Source organism: Fragaria vesca, linkage group LG6 (assembly GCF_000184155.1).
Source record: "Fragaria vesca subsp. vesca linkage group LG6, FraVesHawaii_1.0, whole genome shotgun sequence".
Classification (NCBI taxonomy): Eukaryota; Viridiplantae; Streptophyta; class Magnoliopsida; order Rosales; family Rosaceae; genus Fragaria; species Fragaria vesca.
The window spans coordinates 5767790-5780154 of NC_020496.1; the positions used below are offsets into that span (position 1 = coordinate 5767790).

At 37.8% G+C, this 12365-nt stretch overlaps 1 protein-coding gene across 1 annotated transcript; it reads left to right on the forward strand.

Annotated features, from left to right (window-relative positions):
• The first annotated feature begins 705 nt into the window (after window positions 1–705).
• LOC101308786 lies at window positions 706–6963 on the forward strand. The gene is made up of 10 exons (XM_004304989.1): window positions 706–906; window positions 2044–2499; window positions 2680–3111; window positions 3385–3624; window positions 3722–4513; window positions 4594–4769; window positions 5248–5369; window positions 5458–5735; window positions 5814–5982; window positions 6539–6963. The coding sequence occupies exons 1-10, from the start codon at window positions 706–708 to the stop codon at window positions 6541–6543; spliced, it is 2871 nt and encodes a 956-aa protein (XP_004305037.1). The 3' UTR covers window positions 6544–6963.
• The last annotated feature ends 5402 nt before the right edge of the window (window positions 6964–12365 follow it).

The following is a 12365-nucleotide window of genomic DNA, read 5'->3' on the forward strand; positions in this document are numbered from 1 at the left end:
TTCTATTTTCGCCTATGAATACAGAATGATCGAATGGAACCATAATTATAACAAAATATAAAATTGAGGACGAAAATGCAAGATAACAAATCAGAATATTCGTTCATAGTTTATACCCTTTCAGTAAATTCTGCCCAGAATTATTGTACTCCAGGTTTATTTTAGGCATGAACATAATAATTAATCATGATCACTTATCATTAATCGCAAACCAGCTGATTAGTGGGGCAGTCATTTTCGTCTACAATAACTCCTCCCTACGGGCCGGAACGAAATTATCCACAACAACCGGGGTAGTTACGTCAATACACCAAACAAGCTTACAGAACAATTAACACCAGGCACACAGAAAGAGAAGAAAAGAAAGAAAAGCGAGAGACATTTCTCCAATTGAAACGAACCGTCTCCGCCTTCAAGGTCAATCAAAACTCCTCTCTCTCTCTCTCTCAAAACAAAAAAAAAAAAAACCCCAACCACCTCTCGCCACCACCGCCTTGATCAGTACGACACCGTTTCGCTCTCCTCCGACGTCAACCACCTCTCTTATGCTATTTCCGATCGTCGCGAGCCGGCCACTCCCCGTCGGAGGTGGGGTCCACCACCGCTGGTGCTTCTACTCGTCCCGGTGACAACAACTCTTCCACCTCCGCGGCGGCGGTCGGCGGCGGTTTACATTCTCTGCGTGCTTCGTCGGAGTATTATAGTATGAAGAAGAGCCTATACAACGGCAACAACAGCACCAAAGTCCAGACGAACAACGGAAATAATAATAATAGTAATCGGTTCCTTCCTACTTCTCTGAAATTCATCTCCTCTTGCATTAAGACCGCCTCCTCCGGCGTCCGGTCGGCCAGCGCCTCCGTCGCCGCTTCCATCTCCGCTGACCCGCACGATTCCCGAGACCAGGTCCGATATCTTATCTCTGTGTTTGTTTCTTCTTTGATTTTGTTTTGGAGTTTCGGAGTTGAAGCTGAGGGGGCTATGGAATTGATCTTGAGGAATTTGTGTTAGGTTTCGCAGAAAATTGAAATTGAGAGGAGTAAGGTATTAGAAATGAAGTTTCATTGGTTTGCTTGAGTCAAATTTGATGAGAATTGAAGATTATGAGGAAAAGAGAGTGGAAAAAGAGTTTGAGCGTGATTAGCTCACTGAGAAAATTTCAGAAAAAATATGATGAATGTGATGAAATTGTGGATTTCGTTTCGAATTTTGCTGGTTATATCGAAGTTGTTTGTTCTTATTTTGCTGTTGCGAAGAATAGTGCAGCGAATGGAGGATTTAATTGTTTTGCTTCACGTGGAGTTGGCTGTGTGGGGTTATTTCTTGATAAGGGACTCAAGTAGGAAATATTTGATATAGTGGATTGGAATCTTATCATTTAACGAGATAATAGTTGAAACATAACTTATTTAGAATAAGGCGCGTACAGATTAAATGTGAAGTTTGAGAATATTTAACGAGAAAATCATATTATTTTATGACACTCTATTGACTATTGTACATTTGGTGATGTAGTTAATAATCTGTTACTGGTGGATGGATGTATGCACTTATGAGTGCCCCTGTCTAAGTGTTTGGTGTTCTGCCATGGAAGATTCATTTGATTAATGTTCATTACCATTTAGGCATAGCAGGAAGTTTAAGAGAATCTGGATAATATTAGAAATATACAACAAAAAGTGAATTTTGGAACTTGTAAATTGTGTGGATGTCAAGTAGTTTTCTGTGAGTGATGTCTAAAGTTTAAACAGCAGGTGTGTTATTGAATGTGAGCTCTAGTTAGTTCTGAATTGGTGAGTCACAGGCTGAAGTAGAAGAGCTTCCTGAACTTAGTTCAAAACATTGTATAAACATGATACACCCTTTCGGCATTTCCTTTACCTGAGTGCTTTGTTTTCTTTCAATTCGTGAATAACACAAGTAAAACCTTTATCAAATGCAATTTGATTTGATGCTTTCGATTTTTATTTTCAGATTATATCTTGCCAGATTATCTTTTATTACATTTGATGTAGTGAAATGATTATTATTTCGGGAAAACAGGTGTTGTGGGCATGTTTTGACAGAGTAGAACTTGGTCCATCTTCCTTCAAACATGTTCTGTTACTTGGTTATGTCAATGGCTTTCAAGTCCTTGATGTTGAAGATGCCTCTGATGTTAGTGAGCTTGTATCAAAACGTGATGATCCGGTCACATTTTTACAGTTCCAGCCCATGCCTAGAATCTCTCAGGGTCCTGAAGGATTCAGATCTTCCCATCCATTACTCATGGTTGTTGCATGTGAAGAGTCTAAGAACTCTGGTATGACACAAAATGGAAGAGACGGTTTGGTAAATGGTTATTCCGAGCCTCAAACAAGCAACTCTGCTATGTCTCCTAGAGTTGTTCGGTTTTATTCACTAAGTTCTCACAGTTATGTTCATGTTCTGAGATTCCGCTCGACTGTGTATATGGTTCGATGCAGTCCTCTGATAGTGGCTGTTGGTCTTGCCTCTCAAGTAAGCATTAGCTTATCCCAAGCATTCATTAATATTTAGTTTACATGCATTCAGTTATTCATTGCTTTTCGTTTCTTTTCTTTATTTTTTATTCAATTCTGTTTTCAATTTTGGTCGTATAGATAATGAAATGAAATATTCAAACCTGGCTTATGTTTGTTTTTAATATTGTGCTGGCAGATATACTGCTTTGACGCTGTCACTCTAGAGAACAAATTCAGTGTTCTTACTTATCCTGTCCCCCAGTTGGGAGTCCAAGGACATGTTGGGGTTAATATTGGATATGGTCCCATGGCTGTTGGTCCTAGGTGGTTGGCTTATGCCTCCAACAACCCTTTATTATCGAATACTAGCCGACTAAGCCCGCAAAGTCTTACACCTCCAGGCGTCAGTCCATCAACTTCACCAAGTGGTGGAAATCTAGTGGCTCGGTATGCCATGGAATCTAGTAAGCAGTTAGCTGCTGGGTTACTAAATCTGGGAGACATGGGTTACAAAACTTTGTCTAAGTACTATCAACCCGATGGTTCCAGCTCTCCAGTGTCATCAAATTCTATCTGGAAAGTTGGGAGGGTTGGATCACATTCAACAGAAACAGATATTGCTGGAATGGTGAGTTTTCTTTGTGGCTTATAATTTTGTTTTAATCTTACACTGGAAGCCATTATTATTTCACAGCATATGAAGTAAAAGAAGATTTTTCCATCTGTTTGAGTTGAGCTTACCCACATGAGAATAAGGATCTTCAACGTACTTACAATTGCCCAACAGTTTGGGAGAGCCTGAACTATGATAAGCAGAGGGTGTGGTTGATTTTTGCAGTGCCTCTATGTTTTTGTTATTATGATATTGAAACACTTTTACTTATAAAGTGTGTTATTGCAGGTTGTTGTAAAAGACATTGTTTCCAGGGCGATTGTTTCACAGTTTAGGGCACATACTAGTCCCATTTCTGCTCTATGTTTTGACCCCAGTGGGACTCTCCTTGTGACTGCCTCGATATATGGAAACAATATTAACATTTTTCGGATAATGCCATCACGTAGTGGATCTGGCACCCAGAGCTATGACTTGAATTCCTCTCATGTGCACCTTTACAAGCTCCATCGTGGCATGACAACAGCTGTATGTTTGAATCTTTAAATGTCTAAATGTATCTACTCATTATTATGCTCTTGTATTGAGATGGGGTTTCTTTTTTGTTGTTGTTATAATGATACAGGTGATCCAAGACATATGTTTCAGTCAATACAGTCAATGGATTGCAATTGTTTCATCAAGGGGAACATGCCATATTTTTACTCTTTCCCCCTTTGGTGGTGATACTACTCACAAGCAGAGTTCTCATGTTGATGGGCCTAGTCATTTGCCAGTTCCGTCTGTACCATGGTGGTTCACTCCTTATTTCATGACAAACCAGCAACTATTTTCTCCACCACCACCACCCGTTACCCTTTCTGTGGTTAGCAGAATAAAAGATAACTCTGGTTGGATCAACACAGTCAGTAATGCTGCATCTTCTGCAGCCGGAAAAGCTTCCATTCCATCTGGTGCTGTTACAGCTGTATTTCATAATTGTGTTGCTCATGATCTGCAAACTTCTCATTTAAAGGTAACTGCTCTGGAGCACCTATTGGTTTACACTCCTTCTGGTCACGCAGTTCAATTTAAACTACTGCCAAGAGTTGGGGTAGAGCCTGGTGAAGCTACATCAAGAACAGTGCCAGGTCATTCAGTACAAATACAGGATGAGGAGTTGCGAGTGAAAGTTGAACCTCTGCAGTGGTGGGATGTTTGCCGAAGAACTGATTGGCCTGAAAGAGAGGAATGCATTTCGGGGATAAAACTTGGGAGACGAGTAGATGAGGAGACAGTCATGGATACTTTTGATTGTGATGTTAATGGTATTGGGGATAAGGAGTCGGTGAAACCACTTGAGTGTTCTCACTTGTACCTTGCCAATGCTGAGGTTCAAATCAACTCTGGAAGGATTCCAATCTGGCAAAAGTCTAAGGTATCTTATGTTTTAAAAGTGAGATTCCTTTCTTGTTGACATCTTCAATTATGTTTGTGATCCCTTTATTTGTCTAATAGATATATTTCTATACAATGAGTACCTCGGGAGCCATTGAACAAAATGGTACTAAAGATCTTACTGGAGGAGAGATTGAAATAGAGAAGTTTCCTGTTCACGAGGTCGAAGTTAGGCGGAAGAATTTGCTACCTGTTTCTGATCAATTCCATAGAGTGCAGCCCAATTGGAGTGACAGGTAATTTTGCTGGTGTATGATTGTTCTTCTTGTCTTGTTATAATTCATGTGATAAATACGAATGCATGTAAGAGAAAAGGGAGAGGTATGTGTTGCAAATGAGAGAGATCAAAAGTGATTGTATCTAATAAAACACTTCCTCCTGGTGTTAACTTTCAAAATTTGGGAGATGGAGTGAATATGACCAGGGTCTAACATGTGTTATATTTCCAAAACTTGTCAGTTCTTGTTTATGCAAAGCTAAAGTGTAGATGTAGTAAAGTAGTTGTTGGTATTTCATGTCTTGTTCAGGTAGAAACGTAGGCGCTTGTTGTCTGGGTGTTACATTCTTCCAGCCTTTTGGCTTGTTAGATATCCTGACAACATCCATCTTCACATTTTTCACATGCTTTATAACCGGTGGTTCTATTGCTTTGGATCACTTCCCTGAAAACTAGATCTAGACCCCGCACTTAATTCTGTTGGCTATCTTTTTCAGGGATCTTATTGGAAGAGGATGCTCGAGTTCGTCTTCTGATTCTCCTGAAGCTAAAGAAAAGTTTCTTGAAAATGCTGGTATTTCTGGTGACAAGTTGGCATCATCTGGCAACCCAGACACTGGTAAGATAATTGTTGATACTGTGATATATTGTTTGCTGGGTTGAGAGCAGGCTTTCTAATAGACCATTTTTATCTTCCTTTTATTTAGGTGGTTCTTATCCATCCATTCTCCAATCTGGGAATGGAAATTATGGGGAAAGAAGAGGGAGATCTTTTTTGGCGTCACCTCTACTGAATCAAAGCTCCATGAAGAATAATGTTGTTACAATACCTTCAGAACAACCTACATCAGGTGTTTCTCTGGTTGAGGATAGTAATTTTTCAAAGAGTCTATCCACTTTAACTGGTGGTTCCCTTGCTGCTGATAGAACTATTGCAAAAGAGGTTCAGTCAGTGAACAGTGGTGAGGCCAGTGAAAGTTCAAATGTAAGTTCTAATCGGTCTGATCTGAGTATGAACGTCCATGATGAGGGACCAGTACATGACTCACTGGATTTTGAGCAGTTTTTCCAAGAGGGGTATTGTAAAGCATCACCTTTGAGCAACTTCCCTGAATCAACTGAAGTTGTAACTGATGTGGACAGCACCAACAGCCCCTGTGACAGGGAGAAATGTGAGGAAGATGGTGACGATGATGACATGCTTGGTGGTGTATTTGACTTCTCGGAGGAAGGTGAGAATATTTCACAACATGAACTCCTTGTTCACCTACATGTAAAATTTCCTTTTCTTTAATAGTTTGTGATGGAGTTGAAGTTTTATCTTATTGCATTTGCGAAGGTGGCGTAATCATTTAGTCCTTTTCGGGAATACATTCAAATCATACTGACTACTTTCTAAACTGTATGACTTAATCTCTAGGCCCTCTTAACAACACTTTTCAGACTCTTTCCATTTTCCACGCAGTAGTGGTTCACCTGCATAGTGTTTTTAGACATAATGTAGGTGTTTAAGACTGTTGGATTTTCTTTCCTTTATCGTATGCTGATCTGGTTAAATAAATATATCGATGAATCTTGTTTTCATATTAAAAGTTGTTTTGTTTTGAAGTGCATTGTAGTTCTCTTGTGTGCAAGTATAACAATGATCGCTAAACCCTAAACTTTGTTTCAGTACTCATTGATACTAGTATTGCAATCAATGGAATCTGATGGAATTAACATGTGCTGCATAACTTCATCTGTTGGATAATTGAAACCCGACTGACACAGACAAGTTTTTTGCTGCAGGATGATGGACCGTTTCCAGTTCTCAAGTCGTACTGGAGTAATGAGATCTGCCCTTATTTTCTAGATGTGGTAAAGAGAGCTCAGCCAAATTTGAGTACGAAATTTAATTGATGAAGTTTCAGGTTGTCTTTTTTCAAGAATGAAAAATGCTACCGACTAATTGATACAAGTGATATAAATCTTTGGTTTGGCGTAGTGCTGCTGTGGCAAATGCCTGGTACCTCCCTTCTAATTCTCATGTAAATGTTGTAAATGGAAATTCAAAATAGGAAATTATCTGTGTGGACAGGTTCTTTTCGTGCTATATAACTTTGTAAATTTCATTCTTCAAGAAAAATAAAATAAAAAGCGGAAAATAAGAAATGACATTGTAATTCATTCTTTCGGTTCTGTATATAAAATTTCTGCCAGTTGCTTTCATCTTCGACCTCAGAATTGATATTCTTTTCTGGTCACTCACTCAAAGTTCTTCGGTATCTTTACTGGTGGTTCATATATCGTATTGGAATAAAACTCTTTGTTCATATACTTGGTTATTCCTAGGGTTCTCTTTCTTTTCAATTGGACACATCTAACCTACTAATCAGTTCACCACAAATTCTTTCTCATCAAATATTGGCGTATATTGTAACTTTTTCTTTGTCTAATGACCTCAGTACTGTTTGACATGAGAAACTTGGTCACATATATCCATCCAAGGTGGATGTACTGTTTCTGTAATGATCAAGTCGTCCTGCTTTTGTGAACTTTGATATTTGTTTTACCCTAAAATGGCAGAAGTAAAACAACAGTCCAACTAAGGTGGTTGGTCGCATTCGTGACCAGTCGTGCTCAACTACTATTAGATTTAGAAATGGTGGAAAATAACGAGGCAGTCGGTTTTTTTTTTTCTTTCACCAGTGGATTTCAGTATGATATAGGGGGTACAAAGTACAAACTAATTGACAACCAAAGTAAGATAGTGAAGCTCCATGGCCAAAAAACCAGAGGCTAATTGCATAGTGACTCTAACTGCGTAGTGAGAAGTTCTTCACTTTGTATAACTATGAATTTGTGCTTCTCATAATGTTCCAGGTGACGGATCGCCGGAATTTCCATGCTTTGTTCTTCTTTTTTCATGTCCATAGTTGACACTACTAGCTGTAGCTGTAAAAACGTGGCTTTTCCGGCATAATTAGGCCACAGTAACATTGAACTTGGTTTCTTTCTTTGCTCATGTACGTACTGCTGTTCAGCATCAATTTTAAAAAAAAAAAAACCAAGCAGTAAACAATCTGGGATGCTTCTATTATACTAGGATGTTTTGGACAGAAAATATTACGAGTACGTACAAGAAAGCGTTATTTAATCTGAGTATATAGGACTGCTGGATACAAATACTACCATGCAGCTTCTAATCCTGTTTAAATCTAAACAGTAAACAGAACAAATTCAGTAGCTCTATTTACTGTTCTGGGGCCACTAAGATTGCTGAAATCACTATACAGTACTGCTGGATATCTCATACATAGGTCCACACCAACACTGCCGACACAACAAGGTATATTTCTACATGTTTCTCCTATATAATCGAAGATCAAACTAGACCGAAAAGTAACAACATTACGTTTAAGGGGATGTCTGTATGTACAAGGATACATTAGGAAGCTGTTTTCTGATCTTCATAAGCATGTACTAGACTCAACTAGACATGACGCATGGAGTGTTATACCATTTTGCTGGTGAAAACTTCAGGTTCTCAAACATTTTCTCTTCCATTTCATATGGTAAAAGTTTGCAGGCAATGCCTTAATTTTCTCCTAGTGAAAATGGGTTTGGTTGCAATAGAGGAATCTCTGATTCACTATTAGCTCCAACATGAAACAGATAAGGAAAAAGACATATGCACAGTGCATGCACATACCTGTATGGATTTTCTTGTGTGTTTATGGCCTGCATTTGCATATGCATGTGTTCTTTTCACCGCAGACAGCGAATGCTGAAAGATTGATTATGGCTACTTTTGAAGTTTTGTGATGAAAAACAGACGGAACAATAATGCATTACGCATGCTTGATCAAACTTGTGATGCACAATTTTTTCAAGCCAATTGTTTCCTGCAAAATTTGAAGTTATTTCTAAGGTACATACATCCTACATTCTTGTTTTCTTGTGGCCTACACAATGGAGATGATGTGAGCTTTATATTGATGGCTGGTACTGTGGTAGATCAAATTGAATTCAAGGGTACCCCATTTTGATGCCCTTGAGATCAATGAGAGAGGAGGGAATGCTGGATTAGAATCGTATTGGAGGACTGGTGAGTGGTCCTTTGTTGCTCTAGCTAAGCCATTTTGATTGGAATGACTGTATTTGGTAGAGGTAAACATGTCAATGCAGAGGGGCTTCTCAAGGCATGCTTGGTCGGGGACGAAAACGATCTGGTTTGTCTTTTGAGGTCTTGCATTTGTCGTAGTCACTCATCAATGTGGTTTGGATTTTGCCTTCTATGAATGAACGATGGAGTGAGAATGAGATCCTCAAGGCTTAAGGCATTGTAGCTGAGATTTGGGAACACACTTCTTCTTACCTCTAGAAGACTAGTACCAAACAGAGTTGAACAAATGTTCTATATATGCTTTGTGGAATTTTAGTACCCTGAGATGCAAGTTGGGTTTTGTTTCTTATTGTTTTACTTCTTTGGATTAGGTGAGGTTAATTTCTCCTATGACTGTCATTTGGGACACTTCAATCCAAGAGATATGAGACCTTTACTTTTAGAAAATCTTCGCTTGTTGATTTTGGTGACTTACTCGATCTAACGATCTTTGTTACCTTAAAACACAAACGAGACATTTAGCTCGACGAATTTTGTGTTTGTACTGAATTAAATAAATTTTAAATTTATGTAATATCATTACTTTACCGGCATTCAGTTTGAAGCGTCGACAAGATACTTACTTTCGGTTGCAAGTTATCCATTCTACTCATATCTAAGAGAAAATCTTACATGCGACGGCCGTACCACGTGGACGGTGTGACCGTCCAGTCGCAGGGAGACTGAGTGTTTTTTTTTTTTTTTTTTTTCTACCACTCTTCTTCTTCCTCCCTGCCTCTTCTCCGGCTAAGCATAGCAGGTTCTTTCCCTCTACCCAGCTGCCGCCTCAAACCTAGACCCCCCGCCGCCTCCACCATAGCCTTGTAGAAACTTGCTGCCGTCGAGCCGCGCTAGATCGGTTTCGCCTATAATCGGAGAGGAGGGGATCGGTTTCGCCTGCGACCCCGGAGCCCCGCCTGTGACCGGAGGGGATCGGTTTCGCCAGAGAAGAGGCAGGGAGGGAGAAGAAGAGCTAGGGAAAAAAAAAAAAACAGGTGTCAAAGAGTGGTTGGCTGCGCATGTGCCAGGTGGTGCAGTTGTTGCACCTAAGAATTTCTCCATATCTAAACCGACGTTTGACAACGTGATTAGATATCTTGACCAAATGATGATGATTTTGGACTAATTCATGTGAATTGCTTAAGCATAACTTATATTTCAAAGAGAGAAAGTGAAACATTTCTTCTCGAAACCAACCGTCCATCCTTTCATTATATTGTTTCCTTTGATTTGCTAACCAATTATGAATGACAGGGGTGGGCATGGAGAAAATTATTGATCTTTCTTCTTTCTTCTTCTTGATCCAGACACGACTTCTAATGCACGCGAGGGACCACATTAGCTTATTAGGCTCAAACAACCAACTTGAAGCAAAAGATTAACAAAGACTTGTATTCAAACTTGAAAGATAAAGATGAATCTTATCCAAAGTTGTGACATGCCAATAAGTTAGTATAAATCCAATGGCATTGATCCCAAATCATATATTGTGGGTAAATCCAGCAGATAGTTGAAACAGAAAAAGTTCAATCAATCTTATAAGCATCATAACAGAAATGACTTTCCCATTTGATTTCAATTATCAAGCATTGAAATGCAGCAACAGATGACAACATCACACCCACCTCAATGATGCCTCAAAACTTGTGACCCTCTGCAAAGCTAGAACTTTTATCATGTTTCGTAGCATTTGATGTACTAGATTTTTCATTTGGTAAAAATTTATATCATAGTTAACTATTCTGGTTGTAATATAAGTATCTGAATGACATGTATCGAGAACAATGAATAACTTATGAAAAAGACAACGAACCATCAAAAAAATATCTCGATTGCAGAAGAATGTAGGGACATGTACTAAAACAAAGAAAGCATTAATTTGCTATGCTGGGTAGTCCCTTTTTAGTTACTTGGTATTAACCAATTATCGATATCAAAAAGACAACGAACCATCGAAACAAATATCTCGATTGAAGGAAAATGTAGGGACATGTACTAAAACAAAGAAAGCATTAATTTGCTATGTTGAGTAGTCCCTTTTTAGTTACTTGGTATTAACCAATTATCGATATCAATGTACTAGCCAATAATGAAACACCAACAACGCTTAACACAGACAATGATAGGAGCAAACAACCATCATTTAACTTATTTAACAAAAGAATCTTGAATAGATCATTGAAATGAAAAGTTTTTGTACGTCGTGAAAACTATTGTGAATTGAGCAGAAAGAGAGATGATACAAATGAAAAGGAAAGGTGCTTGGAGGAGTAGGTAAGATTAATCAATATATGTACCATTCTACACTATGGGGTGTATTGTATTTGGATTCATACAGACTTATTTTAATCAATTGACTTTTTGAAAAGTCTATAGACTTTTTGAAAAGTTCATAGACTTTCACTGATTTCTTAAAACCATCGATTTTTAATCACAGACTTTAACTGATTTCTGAAATTTACAGATTTCATATGAATGACTTATGTAGATTTCTTAATACTTACAGAGTTACATAAAAGGAAAAAAAAATAAAGATGCAATGACAAACACATAATGACACCGATTATAAATTTAGTGCTCATCTATCTAATTTCGATGCATACCGTTGTAATATTTGATCGAAATACATAAACATAAGTAAACAAAAAAAACTATATTAACTTAACAACATGCATACTTGTACGTTAACCAAAGACACATATTCTAAAGTAGGACATTAGATGTTCACAGTTTAATTCATGTACGCTAATATAATAATATATGATCATGTGGTTCTAATATCAAGAGTTAGTATATAACATTTAGGTTATCGAGGGTTCCAAGCATTACAATTGAAATACAACAAAATATTAACATTCAAAAAACATTGAAAGAATAGGTAGAATAGAACATTGATAACACAAAATATTATAAAAAAGAAAAAAAAAGATGATGTATTGTAGGATCAACCTATTCACATGTAAAGAGAAAGTCTATCGTAGACTTTTCCAAATCTTTGCTCTAGTGGATGGAAAAATATTGGAGTTTGGTGTGTGTAATTTACACTACAAAGTCCACAATTATCCATGAGTTATTAATTCCATAAGTATGAATGATATTTGAATACATCTGAACTTCTATTCATTTTAAAAAAGTTTTAATTGAATACCTCTGAACTTTGGTGGAATTCATAATGATTTTTAAATCTAGTTGAATACACCCAGACTTTGATAGATTTTTAAAAGTCAATATTGAATACACCTAGACTTTTAAATTCCATAGACTTCTTTAAAACTTCCACTAATTCCATATACAATACACCCCCCTTAGAATGTTTTAGTTTTAGGTAGTGATGTGCCACTTGAGCCAAGATCAAATTGTCTTGAATTTAACTCCCGCGAACAAAGGCATTTTGATTCTCAAAAATAATAAGAGGGACAAGAGGTTTGATCTGGTTCACAAGGAGCTAACGAACAGTTTTGATCCTCAATC

Bases quoted from the DNA above. Each gene is read 5' to 3' on its own strand.
- LOC101308786 (XM_004304989.1), top strand. From the start codon at position 706: ATGAAGAAGAGCCTATACAACGGCAACAACAGCACCAAAGTCCAGACG. The intron at 3,625-3,721 runs GTATGTTTGAAT...ATAATGATACAG, and splicing joins ATCGTGGCATGACAACAGCT to GTGATCCAAGACATATGTTT. The intron at 4,770-5,247 runs GTAATTTTGCTG...TATCTTTTTCAG, and splicing joins CAGCCCAATTGGAGTGACAG to GGATCTTATTGGAAGAGGAT.